Genomic DNA, 17,249 nt, shown 5'->3' with positions numbered 1-17,249 from the left:
TGTCGTAAGCATGGGGTGTGAACACACGGAGGTTGTCTTTCTAGGACTCCATCTTTGGCCAGAAAGGGTTTCAGATTTAATATATGGATTTATTTAAAAATATAAATACGGAAAAATAAATAACTTTAAAGACTAGAGTGAATGCCCCTAGGTTTTCCCACAGTCAAAGCCTATGGTTTTTAAGAGAGATCGTGGGCGGCACTGGGCTCTGAGCCCTCTAACACAGGCGGGAACATGGAAGGGGGCCGGCCCGGGCTGGCAAGGTGGTGGCACCCTAAACTTCCAGAGTTTCTCGGGCCAGGAGACTCACTACTTCCGTCAATGCTGTTTGTAGCCGGCAATACGAAAGCAAATGCTCTCAAGTCACCAAAAACCAGGAGAGGAGAGGGAGATGGTTTCGTGGCTGGAAGGGCGAGGCCAGCTGCCTGAGATCAGAGGCGACCCCCAACAGGCCAGGCTGCCTCGTCCCTCCCTGGCCTGTTGCAGCAGGACTGGCGTGCTCCCTGGAAGTCGGCTGGCTTTGACCTGACCGGCCAGGCCTGGGCTCGGTCCTCGTGCACACTGGTGGGACTGAAGCTCCCAGCTGCCTGACCCAGCGTGCTCCCCCCGATTCGGTAACGGGCCCCCTGGACTCAGATGGGGAAGGCACCTCCTGGTCTGCATTTGAGGGGCTGCTGGAGCGCTGCCAACGTCGGCTCTGGGCGAGCGGACAAGGACACCGGAAGGGCGTGTCTGTGCCAGCAGGCAGAACCGCCCGACCCACGCTGGCCTAAGGGACCATGGGTGTGCTGTGGCCATCTGGGGGCCTGCGCTTGGGGACGTGCCGTAAATGAGTGCAGCCGGCTTCGTGCCGGGCAGGGGACACGGGTGCCTCAGCACCGCCTCACTGGCCTCCTGTTAGGTTCTTGGTGACGAAGCGTGTTGGCCTCGAGAAACGGTTAGCCGGCGTCCCAGAAATCTTTCATTCTGCAGTCTCTTCCGACTTCTCCAGGGGGCTGTGGTCACGTGACCTCCCATGTTGTGGGTGCGAATGCCCTAGGGCAAGCCTCAAGAGACCGTACAGATTGTGCTGGAATGCTGATCCTTTGGTGCCTGCTGCTGCTGAATTTCTTTGGAAATGCGTCTTTTAATTCCTATCAAGTACAGTTCGCGGTCAAACTTGCCAGCAGCAAGGGGGATGCTGTGGAAGAAAGGGGCGTCGTCACGAGGGCACTGGCCAGTAGCCTCCTGGGAGGCTGTCTCGGACGCCTGTCCCCTCTGGCCACCGGAGTGCAGCCGCCATGGACGCGGAGCTCCCTCGGGCCCCTGCTGGGCCCTGCGGCACATCAGGAAGAGACCCGCGGCCACCCTGATCGCGGCTGGAGGTCAGGACACGACGGGACGACGGCGGGCACCCGGGGGCGGGGATGCCGCCCCCACCCCCCAAGTGGGCAGGAGCCCCGCCCACCCGCAGCCCCCAGGGCGAGGACACGTGAGCAGGGTACTGACTTGTCTCTCCCTGGCCTCACTTTCACCCGGAACAGACCGTACACGGGGCGGTGGTCGGACGTCTTGATGCCAGGGCAGGAGGAATACTTGACCGGACAGATATCGCCCTTGTGGCGGCTCCTGTACACGACCCGATCCTGCAGAAAAGATCCCGCGTGAAGGTTAGCCCCGAGACTGCGTGGCTTTTTTGCGGGGCTTGGCCCGCGTGCCCGTCTCCGTGTCCGATCCCACCCGCAGAGCCTGTTCCCAGAGCCCCTCGCCCAAGCCCGCTGCGCTGGCGGGTGTCTGGGCCCCGGACGGGGGGTGGGGGAGCTGGCGGTGCTGCGGCCGCGGAGGCCGAGCCTGGAGCCCCCGGGTCCGGTGCGGGCCGCTCCCTCCGCCCGTGCCGCAAATGGCTTGCATCTGCGACAGCACGGGGCGTGTACCCCAGCCCCCGGCCGACCGACTAGCCTTCAGAAGGGCCCTTCTCAGAGGGCGCCGCCCCCAACGCCAGGTCCCAGAGATGCGGTCGCTAGCCCGGCACGGGTGCCGCATTGAGGCGTCTGACCGCAGCTCGTGGGGGCTGCTGTCACACCTGGCCTCAGTCCTTAGCCTGTGGTTCTGAAGCGCAAGCAGGCCCAAACCTGGGCTGCAGAGCCGGGCAGAGCCGCAGCGGAGGTCAGGCGGGACACCAGGGGCGCTCACCGTGTAGGAGGGGGTCCTTTGCTTGGAGGTGGTGTCGTAGGAGTCCTTTCCAATGTCAAACTTGTACGAGGGGAGGAAATGGATGTCCGGCTCCTGGAAGCCTTTGAAGATGGACCCTGGAACAGCCACAGGCCCTGGCTCTCGTCAGCCCTGGCGGGCCGCACCCTCTCGGGGGCGGGGTGTCCGCGCCTCCTCCCGGGGACCTCACCTTTCTTCATCTCCTGGGTGAGCTGGTCATGCTGGAGCAGGGCAGACACCTTCTCCCCCAGGTCCTGCTTCAGGATGGCCTCCACGGCCACGCGCCCTCCGTTCAGACGGAAGTTGAAGTCTCCAAACCAGAACACCCCATCGAACCGGGTGGTGACGTCCGCTAGCCAAGACGGGAAAGTGCGTGAGCCCGGCCCTCCCCATGCTGGCCTCCCTCTGGCGACAGTGACGGGTGTGGTCTCTGTCCCCGCTCCTGCAGCCACGGGCAGGGACACCCCGGACACGGCCCTGGCCGTGGGGGTTGCGCCCCGCAGCTTCTGGGCCGACATTCGGGTTCACGTTCACGGTTGCGTCTTTCATTTCAAACAGCGACAGACTTCTGGGGACAGCGTGGGCGCCCTCACGCTCACAGGAGCCCACACTGCCCACGCTGGCCACTCCGCCAGGGCTCCACCCCAGAGGGACAGACAGCCGGGGGGCAGGAGGAGGGCCTGTCGGCGCAAGGAGGCGCGGCCACCACGGGGCTCCGCCTGGAACCACAGCCGCACCAAACCGGTGGGTGGGTCACGGCTCGGGAGGAGCCCGGCGCCAGGCCTCCTGCAGAGCGCCGTTTCCGCGGGCTACCGACTCTCTAGACTGTTTCAACCTTGATTCTCGGAAGCTCCCCAAGTTTACTTTGAGTAAACCGCCCCGAGAACAAGGCAGGAGCGCATCCACCCGGGCTCACCGGCGTCGGAGCGGTAGGGGCTGGTGTCGGGCACGCTCCTCGGCAGCGCCAGGCCCTGGACGGTTCTGCTGTAGTCCAGCAGCCTCTCGCTCACCTTCCCGTCTCCGGCTGTAAGAACAGAGCGCGGGGGCCTCTCCAGTGGGCCTTCTGGACTCGGAGGACAGCTGTGTGCTCACCGCCCCCCAGCAGGCTCTAACACGCGGCGTCTGCGCGACCCGGTCCCCCAGGTACCCCGGCGGGGGCCCGACGGGAGGGCACCGTCACAGATGGCGCTCCTGGCGGGCATGCGGGGAGGCGTGTCCTAACTCCTGGGACTTACAGGTGAAGTGAGACGTGATGAAGAGGAAGGAGGTGCCGAAGAAGGTGAAGCTGACGCCCAGGGCCCCCTTGGTCTTGATGTGAGACACGATGCGCGTGGTCACCGTGGAGCTCTCCACCTCTGCGGGACAGGGGTGGGGGGCTGACGCGGCTGCCCCTGCGCACGCCCGTCCACCTGCCCTCACAGAGGCCGGGCGGGGGTCCCGGGGCGCTGGCGCAAAGCGGAGCGGCCCGCCTACCTGAGCAGAACCAGATGAGGTCCCTGCGGATGAGCACGGACATGTAGAGCGCCCCGTGGGCCGTGGAGTACAGCGTCACGTAGCGGGGGCCCAGCGTCTCCTGCAGGCGCACCTCCCACTCCCGCCTGCGGTGGGGGGAGGGGCAGGGTGAGCCGGGACCGCCTGGGAAGGGGGCTGGGGCCTCCCAGCCCCACCACCCCTCCCCCACAGCCCAGAGAGCCCCGCCTCCTGGCTCCTGCCCAAGGGAAGGGCGGCGGAGACCCAGGCCCTCGCTCTCCGGCTCCCTCACCAAGGCTCCAGGTCCCGGGGAACCCGGTGCCTGCCCCTTCCCCTGGGTCGGGGCACCTGCCAGGCGGGCCTCCCGCAGCTGCCTGAGGGGTGGGATGCCCACGCACGCCCCTGGCCAGACGGTCTCTGGCGGTGCTGCAGGGGCGCTGCAGACCTAGGACCCAGTTCGGGGGTCAGGCCTGGGGCCTGGGGTCCCGCAGCGGGGGCCGTACGTTCTCCCAGATCAGCTGCATGTCAACAAGAACACAAGCTCATCAACTCCTAGTTCCTGGCGCCCCGACAGAGAAGGAAGTGGCTCTCGTGCAACCAGGGCCTCACCCCAGCCGGCTGCGCCCTACCTGTCGGAACAGCCCTCCTGGACCCCGATGACATACAGGTCCTGGGCGTAGTCAGCCTCGGCGGGCAGCAGGAGCTCGTCCAGGTTCGGGGGCAGCTCCTACAGAGCAGCAGCACCTCGTGAGGGCTCCTGCGGGACAGAGACCCAGCCTCTCCCGAAGGGCCTGGCAGGCCGCCCTCCACCCCAGCTGGTCACCACCACGCCCATGTCTGCGCCCCTCCCTCACCATGGGGCCCCTGTCCCCAAACACACTTGGTGGGGATGTGGTGCAGCCCGGCCAGGTGCTGTGGTCCCGAAGGCCGGCTCTCAAGCCCTTGGGGCCCTGGACGAGGGCACTGTCCCACAGAGGGGCCAGGTGGCTCCCCGTGGACAGCAGGGCCACCAGCCTGGGCACCCGCCTCCTTCAACTGGAGGGAGAACCGCTTCTCATGCGGGGCGCTGTGTTGCCAGGGCTCCTGGCCACTCAGCCAAACCTCGTCCTGGTGGTGGCTCTGCCTGGTTTCCCCCCCCAGTGCCTGTGCCCCCAGGGTCCGCCCGGGTTCCACTGCGTGGGGGGTGGGGGGCGGGGCCTTCTGTGCTGTCATCACGAACACCGTGGCACACGTGGGCAGCAGAAAGCACTCAAAACCCCATGGTGGCAACCACTGTCCCCTTCACCTCACCGGGCGTTAGGACCATCCACAGTGCAGGAAGTCCACACCCCGCCCCCAGACATCAGAGCACCCCACATGCGGGGAATGGAGACTGTCAACCCGAGGACGGCTCTCACCGAGTGAACGAGTCCCGGGTGCGGACACGGGTGCAGGTGTGAGCTGGAGAGAAAGCCACCGGCACTGTGTCCGTGGCTGTCCCCAAAGCAGAAGCCCAGAGATCAGCGTGCAAACCTCTGGCCCATGCGGTCCGGCCCTGGGCCGACTGGCACTCGGGACACAGAGCACCTGTCCCAGCAGAGCGGCGGGAGGGCCTCTGCCGCCGTCTTGACACAGGAATCGCCGAGTGGGCCTAGCCCAGAGTGACCCCAAGGTGACTGTGACCAGGTCACACAGGCTCACCGACGGTCACAGCGGCCCCACGGTGGGGTGTCGGCAGTGGGGAGGCTGTGCGTGGGGACAGGGGCTCTGTTCCCTCCTCCAAAGCTGCTGTGAATCTAAAACTATTCTTAACACGTGTATGTATAAGAAAAGCGCATTTTCCCCCATCGGGCAGCGGGGAGGCGGGGGAGGCAGGGGTGTTCGGGCAAGAGGCCTCTTGACCCAGGTGCTGGGGAGAGGCCAGGCAGACGGCGTGCAGCTCAGAGGCCCCAGGAAAGAGCCCAGTGGGGGCAGGCTGGCCCCTTACCTTCTGGCCCTGCATGTTCCAGGTGGCCACGAAGAGGGCCATGCTGCGGTCCGGGAAGTACCGGGCCAGCTCGTCCGCCCCCATCAGGGCCCCGCTCGCCAGGAGACTCCCCTCCAGGTAGCTCCTGCGGAGACAGGGCAACCAAGAAGTCGAGGGTCGGAGCGGGCAGGCCCAGGGACACCCCTCCCGGGGACGCTGCCGGCCTCGGGCCCCCCGTAACATGGAACCTGTTTGCGGGAGGCTGTCCCAGAGCTGGGGCTCCTGGAGACCCCGCGGGTGGGCACAGGTGCCATGCTGTGGTCCACCACCCTCTTGGAAAACCCCCCGTTCACGATTCTATAAACAGCAGCACGTGTTCAACGTTTCTGCCGCTTCCAGACACGAAGGACTTGAAGGTGACGTCTGGGCTCTTCCGCCGGGGCCCCTTACGGCTCGGCCCTGGGCCGTGAGCGGCGTGGGGAGACACGCGTCCCGCACCAGGGGCTCGCCCCCGCCTCGGCGCGACCCCGGAGACCACGAAAGCCGCAGGGGGCACGTCCAGTCTCACGACAACCGACGGTTAGGATCCGTTTCAAGAGCTGACCGGCACAGCACGTGCGGAGACCCCACGGCACTTTGCCTCGGCTGCAAAGTGCCACCAAGCATAGCGACCCCGGGGACCAGGCCGCGCGGCAATAGAACCTCACGAGCGTCGGAGTCCGAGCATCGTGCGACTTTCACACGAGATGAAACGTCCGCATGGTCTTGTTTTTTAGCTGTGAGGACACCCGGCCGGCAGGCCGACCAAAACAGGTCCTGAGACTCGTTCGTGCGCTTGCCCAGCGGCCTGGCGGCTCTCCCCTGTGCAGGTGGGGGGGCCCGGCCCCCCACCCCCGGGGCCCTCGCAGGGGCACCAGGGCGTCCCTTCTCTTCTTGCTGCCTCCGCCTTCCTTCCAGCTGTCTGGGAGTCCTTCCAGAACCTTCTTCCAACCCAACTCAAGATCAGACTGCTCCCAGAATGAGCACCCAGGCGATGGCCATGCCATGTTTGGCCATTTTGTCCCCTAGGTCTTCTAATGCTCCAGCCGCCACAGACACTGGTCACCGGTCACCTCCCCTCGCCATCCAGCCGCTGCAGAAGCCGGTCACTGGCCCCCGTGTGCGCCCAGGGCCGGGGCGGCTCCATCGACTCCTGAGTATTGGTCATTTGGAGGCTGGTTAGATTCCACCCCCGTTTCCCGGCAGACACATCCCAATAAGCTCCACGGGCGCCCCAGTGACCCCAAGATCAGTCCACCGGAACGTCACTCGTCGTCAGCTGTCGCCCCGAGACCGTGTGCGAGTGACGGCTCTTTTAGGGTGCTCTTTCCAGCACTCGGGTGTGGCTGGCTGTTCCTTCCACGGTCCCTCCTCGTGTCTCGGCGGGCAGGGCCGTCCCGGTCCCGTCTGTCAGGAGCGAACGGAGGCCGAGGGGTTCGGTGACGTGCCAAGGCCCGGCAGCCGGGGGCTGCGGTGCGGGAGGACGGGGGGCACCCGGCAGCAGGGGGGGTGCGCTCCGAACACTGGGGTGCCCCACCTGTTCCGGCAGACCGAGCCTGGCTTCCGCCCTTCTCCCCCTGCCCCCCACGCGCCCCTCCAGGCTGCCTGGTGCGCTGTCCCCGCCCGCCTCCGCCTTCGGGCACAGGGAAGGCGTGTGGCCGTGCCGCCCGGGCCCCGCCACCGCCACCGAGGCTTAACGCTGCCGTTCAGCAGAGTCCTTGAGAACCCAGCCCAGCCCGGCTGTGTAACAGACCACTAGCACTTTCCAGGCTCCCGAGGACCCCTTGCTCCAACTCGCTGAGAAAAGCTTACGTCTCAGTCTTGCAAACAGGAGCCCATTCCTCTGAAGGGCATCAAGTCAAGAGCAGGGCTCCCAAGCCACGCTGGCCGCTGAAACCAGAACGCGGTTCTCAGGAGCTCCCACGAGCGATTCCCACGTCCTCCTCCCCAGGCCCTGAGGACGGGAATTCGATCACGCCTGGAGGGAGGCCCCTGCTGGCTCACCCCACTGGGTGGACAACCTCCCTCACACCCGCAGCCGGGCCCCCGCTCCCCTGCCACAGGGCGTGATGTCCTCCGGAGCGGCCCCGTCTGCAGGGTGACCAGAAGGCCGCCACGCCAGGGGCCCTGTGCTCTGATCCCCTCCCGGGTCCGGGGTCGGCCGCTGCACTCGGCTGCTCCTGTGGCCCGGGTGCCCTGCGTCCCGCACCGTCCACATCGCCCGGCCTGTCCAACACGGGCCACGCTCCGACCTCAGCCAGGTTCTGCCTGTTTACGGACAGCCCACGAGCTAAGAACCATTTCCACGTTGTCGACAGAGGAAGAAACCCTGTCATTTTGCAACGTGGGCAGACCACATAGAATTCCAATTTCGTGTCCCTGTGCAAAGTGTTACTGCCACACAGCTGCGGCTGCTGGTGCACATATGGTCTGTGTCTGTTTCCCTGCTAAACGGCAGAGATGAGCACGGCTGCAGGATGGAGAGACTTACAGAAAAAGTGTGCCGACGCCTGTTCTAGAACCCACTGGAAACGGGGCCTTTAGGCGGCAGAACTGGGGTGAGGGGTCCCCATCAACCTGTTTGCTGCTTGCCCGAAAACACTGAATTGAGGACCCGATTTTGCGACATGATTGTCATTTTAGGTCACAAGCGCGTCCGCGTAAGTCACAAGCAGCCGACACAGGGTGGTGACACCGCGAAGGCACTAAGACACCTCGCTGCCCGCCAGAAACCCGTACAGATTCTGTCCTGTACAGCTGGGCTCGCCACAGCCCCCTCTCCCTCCCGACCCACAGAACCTTCAAGTGGGACCTTATGTGGCAACCATCTCTGCACATGCCATCAGTTTAAGGATGGCAACGTGAGCTCATCCCGGATTTAGACCAGCGCCTCATAGGAGGAGAGACGCAGACACGGAGGAGTACCGTGTGAGGACAGAGGCAGAGGCTGGAGGGACGCGGCCACAAGCCGAAAGAGTCCTGGGCCACCAGGAGCTGGAAGAGGCAGGAAGGACCGTCCCCGGGAGCCTCCGGAGGGAGCTCGGCCCCGTGACACCTTCATTTCTGACGCGTGGCCTCCAGAACTCCACTTCTGTTGTTTTAAGTCTTCGGGCTTGTGGCCATTTCTTACGGCCACTCCAGGACGCCACCACAGTGACCCTCCCAACTGCTCCTTCCCCCGGCCCTTGTGCGGCAGGACTGGCCCCGATGGGACGGAAGGCGTCTGGCGAGGGAAGTAGGGCCAGAGCCGCGCCGGGGGCCTTGGGCGCCACGATGGGGAGTGGGTGGCGCGGGGGCCATGGCCCCGTGTGTGCCTCGAACAACCTGCCGGGCCCTGGTAGGGGGCAGAGGCCTGGCCCAGCCCACAGGCCGGGGCAGGGAAAGCCTTTTCAAGTTGCGGCCTGGGCACCGCAGCGTGGGCCCCCGTGCCGAGCCCGCGGGAGAAGACCAGACTCGCGGGTTTGGACAGGCGCCCCCGGTCTGGTGAGCGGAGCCAGAGGCACGCAGGGGAGAGTCCTGAGCAGAGAGGACATCGGGGGAAGCGCCTAGTTAGGTTCTTTTGAAGCTACAGGAAAGTCAACGGGGATTAATTATTAAAGCCCCATAAAGCCTAGAAACCTAGCATCCCCCGTGGTGGGGGAGGAGGGGCAGGTGGGAGCTGACGGACAGCGGGGCGCTCAGCAAACGGTCCCAGAGCCTCAGAGAAATCGGGTCGATCCTGGAAGCAAAGCGCAGCCGATCAGGCCCGGGGGACCCTCCCTGCCGCCAGTGAGCGGGGCCCTGGGGACCCTCCGTCTGAGGTCAGTGCGGTCCCTGAGCGGCGGCCCCTGGGCCAGCGAGTCTGCTTCTAGCTGTGCCGGCGTGAGCCCAGAGCATGGCCACGGGGGCTCGCGGCTGCGCTCCGGCCAGCACTGACTGGGGCCCCGGAACGTTCCTCCTCAGCAGAGCGGTTAAGGGAGAGCACTGCTCAGGGCTGCGTCTCGGAACCCCGCAGCGGCCCAGACGACGGGGCCTCCCCACGTGCTCACAAAGAAGGCCGTCCGGGACAGAACGAGAACGAGAACGAGAACGAGAAAGAAAAGTGCGGAAGGCGATCTGTGTATCTGAACCGTCTGCTTTGTAGGCACACGTGCCCCTGGGTGGTGCTAAAACACACAGGGAAAGTTCCAGAAGGGGCGTCCTTCCGGGAAGGAGCCGGGAGGCGGGGGTGAGGGGGCTAGCCTCAGTTTTACGAGAATACCTTCCTGTGGCGCTTTCTAGCGCTACAACGAAGGCCGTGGATGACCCCCACCCCTGCCCCCAGAGGCCCTACCTGCTTCGGACGTCCTTGGCGCGGATGGGTGCCAGGAGGCTGAAGGAGGGTTTGGCATCACAGGCCAGGGGGCTCGGGGGCCGGCCGGGGCCCAGGCTGCTGTGGGCCCGGAACAGTCTGCTCTGCAGGCGGGACTTGCCGGTGGAGTTTGCGGTCCACGGCGGGTTGGAGGCCGCCTTCTGGTCCACGGCGGGCAGCCTGGTGGTGCTCCCCGCCGAGGCCCCGTCCCGGTGCAGGAGGTCCAGGGAGGTGCTGATCATTCCGGAGATACAGTGACCCCAGGAGGAGGGGCCCCCTCCCGTACTGCCCTGGGCCCTGCGGGACGTGGGGATCTCCTGCAAGGAGGTGCTCAGGCAGGGTGGGGAGCCGGTGTGGGTGGGGGGCGGGGGGGCCTCGTCCTGCAAAGAGCCCCTGGAGGGGCTGGTCCCACTGCGCGTGGCCAGGTCCTCGTGGCTGGTTCGAAAGCGCCGCCTCCTCCACGCCTTCTCGTCCAGCGACAGAGCTCGCTCCAGCCTGGGCCTCGTCGGTGGCTTTGGGGTGAAGGGTTTTGCCTTGGCTTGTGGGTCCTCATTGCCGACACCCGCTGGAAGGCTCAGAGGGGGCACGGGGCTCTTCTCGGGGCCCTGACAGCCGTTGGTGGGCAGGGACCCTGGGTGGGGCACGAGGTCTTGGCCTGCGTTGGGAAGCTGTCCCTTCAGCATTCTGCCTTCGGGCTGCAGATGCCCCTGGGCGGTGGGCTGCGGGGGAGATGCCTCTGAATGCCCCAGGCACGCCAACTTGGACGGCATAGTCCAGGGGCCAGCTCTCAAGGGTGATGGCGACCCAGCCGACCCAGGAGAGGGCTCCTGCTGGGGCTGCCGGTGGAGCCCAGGGTCAGGGATGCGTGGTCAGACGTCGCCCAGCAGGCACGGAGGAGAGAGCGCGCGGCGGCCTGGGGTGGTCCGGCAGGGGCAGGGCCAGTTGCCGCATGACGGGGACCCCCAAAGCCCCGGAGTCCCCCGGAGGAGCCTAGAGGAAAACCGTGCCGTCAGCCTCCCGCAGCCAAGGCCGGGTCCGCGCGTGCTGGTGCCACAGGACGGCTCTGCGGCAGGGCCAGAGGGGGAGAGGCCAGCAGCAGCTGAGCCACAAGTTACACTGCCCCTTCCTCCTAGGAGGTGGGTGAAGGCTGGCCCCTCGGACCACGGGAAGCCACCATACTGCGGTGGGGGGCGGGGGGGAGGCTGTCATCCGTGGGGTGCTGGGGACATGACCCGCACAGGACGGCAGCCCCAAGGTCAAGACCAGTTCACAGGCCCGGCCTCGGATGGGAGTCCCTGGGCCCTGGCTCACCCGGGTGCCCACTCTATCGCTCAGCGGGCACACCCCGCCCGGGCAGGGGCCCCTCCGCAGGTCTGCGGCCCGGCCGCTGCCAAAGGCCCCTGACTCAGGACTTGAGTCTGCGGGCGCGGCCGCCGCCGCGGGGTCCCCAGGGCAACGACAGCCGCGCAGCCTGACCCCGCCCCCGCTTCCCGCCTGGGGGCGCCCCGCGCCCCCGCCTGGGGGTCACCCCGCCCGAGGTCGCCCGGTGCCCCAGACTCGCGTCGCAGGCCCCGCCCGGGGGTCACCCCGCGCCCTGAACCCGCGCCCCCGTCTGGGGGTCACCCGGCCCGAGGTCGCCCCGGTGCCCCAGACTCGCGTCGGAGGCCCTGCCCAGGGATTGCCCCGCGCTCCGGACCCGCGTCCCCCACGCCCGAGGGCCACCCCGCCCCAGAGCGCCCCCGCCCGGGTGTCGCCCTGCCCGAGGTCGCCCCGCGCCCCTGCCCAGGGGTCGCCCCGCGCCCACCTCTCGGCGCCGCCTGCTCCCCGGCCGGCGGGCCCGGCGGCTGCTCCCCGGCAGCGGGCGCACAGGCGTCCCGGGCGCAGTCCCCGTAGCGGTCCCCGCAGCGGCCCCTGGCGGCCGGAGGACCCAGCGCGCGCGCGCGCCCGAGTCCGGAGGCCCCTCCACCCGCGCGGCTCCCCAGCCCCTGGGGCCGCACCGGCCCCGCCCCGCCCAAGGGACGCGCCTCACTTGCTGCTCTGGGGGGAGGGGCTTCCCGGCAGGCCCACCCCCCACCCAACACCGAGGAGCTCTCCGCCCCCCACCCATACCCCGCCACCTAGGGGCCTGGTTCCCCTGACGGTAACCGACCAACAAAAGGAAACAAGTGACAATGTTTTGCGAGCGCAAAATACTTTATTTACCAATTTGCATTTAGTAAAAATAGCCGCTCCCGCCTGGCCTGGGAGGGAGCTTCTTGAATCAAAAGTCGCCGGCAGCCCGCGCAGGGAACGGTCGGGTGGGCAGGCCAGACCGAGGGCGCCAGGGAGGTCTCGGGTCCCAGGGTCCCCACTGCCCCGGGTGCCACGCCCCACCTCTCTCCAAGTGACCAGAACCAACGCATCCGGGCGCGCCCTGGGGGACTGACGCACGGGAAAACACTCAGCGCCCTTCCTCCATGACCCAGTGAGCGCGAGGGAAACCGAGGCCCGTGCTAACTCATTTACGCCCTTTCTGCACTTAGATTCACAACACCCAACTATGTCCCCAGCAGAACCTACAGAAATTATTTCCTAATGATTCTTATAAATATTTAATGTTTTTCTGCGGTCTCTTCAGACTTAACAAGAACGTGAATAATTCTAAGAACAGTCGATGAAGCCTTAAAGCTTTGAGTCCAGGGGGCGGGGCCTCCCTCTGTGGGTTCAGCCCCCCACCCACTGAAGATCCCGGTGTGGGAAAAGCGAGGCAGCAGCCTCAGAATCAGGGCGCGTGTCAACTCTGCGCCCTGAGGACCAGTCATGAGGAAGCACATCGACTATCTTACAAAGGGCACAGCAGTCCAGAAGTTTCTCTGGGGACGAGTCTAACCAGGCTACTCACATACTAAGAAAACCCGAATGGAATTCGTCACAGCCAGTTTTTAGCACTGGTGGGTCAGGGGGGTGGGTCCCACGTGGAACACGGCCCGGCCGGGGGAGTGGAGAGCAGAGCCCCCCCCCCCCCCCCGGGACAGAGAAGGAGGCGAAGCTGGGAACATCTTTGCCGCCAGACTCAAATGCACTTCGGCGACCACGGCCTCCCTGGAAAAACTCAGCTGAGTGCACGTTTCCTTGAAGCCCGTGATGCGGTGCCAGGCCCCAGGGCGCCCTCCCGGGCCCAGGGGGGCCCGACGCAGCAGTAAAGCACGGTTAGGTTTTCCGAGACACGCCAGTTACCGAAGGGCTGAGTTTTTTCGCGCAGCAAAAATGGCTCCGGCCTCCCTCGGCGCACCGCTCCCGAACGACTGAGAGCGTTTTACCCTCGGGTCACCGTCGCCTAGCGACGGAGCCAAAGCTCCCCTCGCTTCCCCCAGCACGGCAGAGGGGCCGCGGACCCAGCCCCGGCAACGCTGCGGAGACGGGCCGTGAAGGAGTCCGAGCACGACCACGTGGAGACACTGGCGTCCCCATCCGGGCGGGAACAGAAGGGAGGTGCGGGCCATCGATCCGTCCGAGTTCGCGGTGGAGCAGAATCTGAGGGTTCCAGATGCCACTGCAGGACGGGGACCCTTCTAGCTCAACGCCGGGTACTTCCTCTGGCCGATCCTCCCCATCCTGGAGCCCCCCGAGGCGGCAGAGGCCTGGAAAGACAAGGAAGAGTGCGGACTTCCACCCGCCAGCCTCCGAGGCCGGGGGCGCCCCGGCAGCGCCGGGGAGATGGGTCTGCGGGGCCATTTCCACCGACAGAACAGGCAGGCTGCGTGTTCTCCGGAAGCCCGACGACTGGCCAACTGGGGACCAGGCCTAGACGTCCGCTTTGAAGGGGTCCGCAGTTTCGTCAGGTGGTGAGAAGGGAGGCTGGCCCCCGCGGCAGAGCACCCGGGGAGGGTGGCGGCCCAGCCCGTGACTGCAGCATTGCGGGGAGCGCCCAGGGACAGACAGCGGACGGAGCGCAGGCCATTTACTCGCGCTGAAGTGAGCCATCGAAAAACTCTCGTAAAGCGCACACTACGAGACGGAGGTAACGAGAGGAACACCGCCACCAGATCTTGAAACGGAAAAGCAGACGCACGCACGGCCAGGTGGTAACCTGGGACACAGGAGTCCTGGAGGTCAGGGCAGGAGGCCGAGAGGCGGCCTCGTCTGCGGGCGCGTCGAAGCACAGCGTGGCAGGCTGGCCGAGCGCCCGGCTGACAGTGAGCAGGCCCGGCCACCCCAGGCGGTGAGGGCGACCAGGGTCGTGGGAGGCTTTATACTCTGAACGTCGAGACATGGCCCCGGCCCCTCCCTGCTCAGCTCCCCCCCCAGCTGGCAGCCGGTCTGCACCCTACGGGCAAGAGACTGGAAAAGGAGGAGCGAGAAGGCAGAGAGACAGAAATAGAAACATTCAAGAGCGTTCCCCAACCGCGGGCCGTGGGCTGCCAGGTGAAGGGTGGCCAAGGCCGGCCTGGCGGAGGGAGTCAGACCCACGGTGAGGTGTGGCGGCAGGAGACCCGGCGGGAGACCGCAGGCCCCAGCACGGTGGGGGCGTTCACGCCAGGAGCAGCGGCAGGGACGAGGGAAGGGTCGGCGGACACAGCGGGGCGCCGGGCTGGGGATCCCCGTGCCCCAGGAGACAGCAGGGCACTTACCTGTGCAAAGTGAGCAGGGCTGTAGAAGGGCACGGCTGCCCCGGAGGCGCCCCCTGCTGCGGGGTGGTCACTGGGAGCCTGAGAAGCACAGAGAGTTCATCTCAACGCGGCAACGTCACACAGCGGTCCGCGCTCCCTTGTGGACAGACGCCACTGCTGGGTGACCACTCACAGTACTTCTAAGGAAGCCACAGAAGCAAGTCGAAGACACTTGTCGTGACACTGGATTGCGTTACTGAGTGGTTCACAGAACACACGTAAAAATTAGAGCAGCATGCAGCGCGAGATGCTTCAGAGGCAGAACATGCGGCAGCGGGGAGTGCCCGGCCCCGGGGGGCCCCCGGGAGTGGCACCTTGAAGCAGTTAGTAGATGTTTCTGACCACTTCAGACCTCCAGTGTCCAGCTACAGAATCCAGTGTTTGAATAAGCAAATAAAGTCACACGAAGCCTTCGTCGAGGCAACCGGAAAGCTCCGTCGTGCGATCCACACACAAGATTAAGTATTCCCGTGTCCCAGCCCGCCCGGCCGAGGACAGCCTCGCTGCCTCACTCTGCCCGGCCGCCCAGAAACGTCCCGCGCTTGACCAGAAACCAGAAATTCTCCGGACCCAGGCGGGCTTCTGAAACACCCTCACACGCGGTGAGGCTACACCTGCGGCCGGCCGTTTGGAAAAACCGATCCGGAAAGAACGAAATCACAAAAGCCATCCGTCCCCTAGGAACGTTTTGGGGTCGACTCGGTCGCCAGTGTAAGCGGATGGCCCGAGACCACCCCCGAGGACACTGGAAGGAAGGAACACTGCATCCTGTGGCGCGCAGCGGGCGGGGAGGCGGCGGGCTGCGTTAGTGACGGGGGCACGACGCAGGCCGGCACAGCGCTCTTAAGGGAACCACAGAGGCGACCCAGTTCAACTCGTGTTCAGTGAGAACTGCCAGCCACAGGTACCTGATAAAAATGCTGGCTTACTTCACGCGATAATGAACTCAGTGAACTACAGCGTGAAAGCTGCGAAACAGCAAGAACACACACAACACAGACAGATGAGAAACCGACATGCGTCTGCTCCACGCGGCCAGTTCCACCCCAGGGAGCCTCGGGACGCGTGAGAATCAACACGGGCCAAGTGGGCAAAACACCAGAGTTAGTTTAAAACTCCTGCTGTGAGGGACAGTTGGGTTTTTTTTAATTAAAAAAAGTTTACGTTCATTTGCTGGTTTTGAGAGAGAGAGAGGGAGAGAGCGCGCGCAGGGAGGGGCGGAGGCAGGTGGAGAGAGAATCTCAAGCAGGCTCTGTCAGCGCAGGGCCCGACACGGGGCTGGGACTCCCGAACCGTGAGATCGTGACCTGAACCAAAATCAAGAGTCGGCCGTTTAACCGACTGAGCCATCCAGGCGCCCCTAACGTACAGCTTTTATTAAGACGGGGGCACCTGGGCGGCTCGGTCGGCTGAGCGTCCGACTTCGGCTCGGGTCGTGATCTCACAGCTCGTGGGTTCGAGCCCCGCGTCGGGCTCTGTGCCGACGGCTCGGAGTCTGGAGCCCGCTTGGGATTGTGTTTCCCTCTCTGCCCCCCGTCTGCACACTCTCTCTCCCTCAAAAATAAATGAGACATTAAAAACACGTTTTGAAGGAAAAGCATCAGTTGGGGGGCGAGGGGGCCTGCCCTCATGCTGCCAGAGAAGCGTGAGCGCGGCGCTGCTGTGCCGAGTGAGGGGAGCCCGGGGTGTGTGAGCTCACACCCTGCTCTGCACGCGGCTCCCACACATCCTGCAGACATAAGGGTCGCTGCTTGTGCTGTGGGACCACAACACTTTCTAAGTTCCAGAGAGCTGCTAAGTTGCCTCTTCCTACTCGTCAACATTCTCATTTAAAGAAGCAGCCACTTGGACGGTACGAATGGGCGATGTCCCCAGCCCAGTGTCTGGGCAGGTACGTCCTGTGGGAGCGGCTTACCTCTCCTCCCTTGGAACTGTCCTCGTGGGCGGGTGGGAGCTCGGGGCCAGGGAGCGACGCTGGCAAACCTAACACCTGTCAGCAAAGAAGAAACGCAGTGGCCATCACTCCCGTGAAGCCCTCACATGGGGCGGACCGACGCGACACCCCCCTCTGGCCCCGGCCCACGCAGCTCCACCCCGAGTAAGCACCCCTCCGAGCGGCTGCGGGTCCCACGACAGCCTATCTCTGGGGAACTCGGGCCGTGGGCCCCTTGATGGCCTCGTGTGCAAGCGCCCTCGTTATTCCGTTTCATAGAACAGGAAACAGAGGCTTTGAGATGTCACGTGATCCTTTAAACGTTAAGTAGCTGGGGCGCCCGGGTGGCTCAGTCGGTGAAGCGTCCGACTTCAGCTTAGGTCACGATCTTGCGGTTCGTGGGTTCCAGACCCGCGTCGGGCTCCGTGCTGACAGCTCAGAGCCTGGAGCCTCTTTGGATTCTGTGTCTCCCTCTCTCTATCCCTCCCCTGCTCACACTCTGTCTCTCAAAACTGAACAAACATTAGAAAAAAAACCTGTTTTTTCAATTTCTCTTTTAAAAATAAATGCTAAGTAGCTAATTAACAGGGAACCAGGGTGGAAAGCCACTCTGTCTTTCCACTCCAACCATCCTATTTCAGATGCAAGTTGTAAAAATTAAAAAAAAAGCCTCTTCACGACTGTGGGCTCAGG

General features: G+C 65.0%; 2 protein-coding genes across 6 annotated transcripts in view; both read right to left on the bottom strand.

Moving 5' to 3' along the window:
- Positions 1-68: 68 nt before the first annotated feature.
- INPP5E (inositol polyphosphate-5-phosphatase E) lies at positions 69-11,868 on the bottom strand. Of its 3 annotated transcripts, none has more exons than XM_045467909.1 (11): positions 11,779-11,868; positions 9,957-10,964; positions 5,627-5,750; positions 4,290-4,387; positions 3,664-3,788; positions 3,426-3,545; positions 3,107-3,214; positions 2,381-2,542; positions 2,173-2,288; positions 1,489-1,625; positions 69-1,180 (listed from the first exon to the last, which is right to left on the bottom strand). In XM_045467909.1, the coding sequence occupies exons 2-11, from the start codon at positions 10,742-10,744 to the stop codon at positions 1,048-1,050; spliced, it is 1,911 nt and encodes a 636-aa protein (XP_045323865.1). In that variant the 5' UTR covers positions 10,745-10,964; positions 11,779-11,868; the 3' UTR covers positions 69-1,047. The 3 variants fall into 3 exon arrangements, with proteins under 3 accessions (XP_045323865.1, XP_045323868.1, XP_045323866.1); XM_045467912.1 differs by having other exon boundaries at positions 9,957-10,693; positions 11,779-11,850; XM_045467910.1 differs by lacking the exon at positions 11,779-11,868 and adding an exon at positions 11,286-11,389.
- A 280-nt stretch (positions 11,869-12,148) lies between these two features.
- The window catches only part of SEC16A (SEC16 homolog A, endoplasmic reticulum export factor), a 32,761-nt gene continuing 27,660 nt past the window's right edge, over positions 12,149-17,249 (bottom strand). For 2 of the 3 annotated variants that reach the window (XM_045467876.1, XM_045467875.1), the window contains exons 28-30: positions 16,539-16,613; positions 14,585-14,662; positions 12,149-13,594 (exon numbers count right to left, since the gene is read on the bottom strand). In XM_045467876.1, coding sequence (XP_045323832.1) covers positions 13,526-13,594; positions 14,585-14,662; positions 16,539-16,613 — 222 coding nt within the window. In that variant the 3' untranslated portion in view covers positions 12,149-13,525. Of the gene's footprint in view, positions 13,595-14,584; positions 14,663-15,531; positions 15,592-16,538; positions 16,614-17,249 lie in introns of all 3 variants that reach the window. The other variant, XM_045467874.1, reaches the window with a different exon arrangement.

Source organism: Leopardus geoffroyi, chromosome D4 (assembly GCF_018350155.1).
Source record: "Leopardus geoffroyi isolate Oge1 chromosome D4, O.geoffroyi_Oge1_pat1.0, whole genome shotgun sequence".
Taxonomy (NCBI): Eukaryota; Metazoa; Chordata; class Mammalia; order Carnivora; family Felidae; genus Leopardus; species Leopardus geoffroyi.
This window is presented reverse-complemented; position numbering and strand designations above follow the sequence as displayed.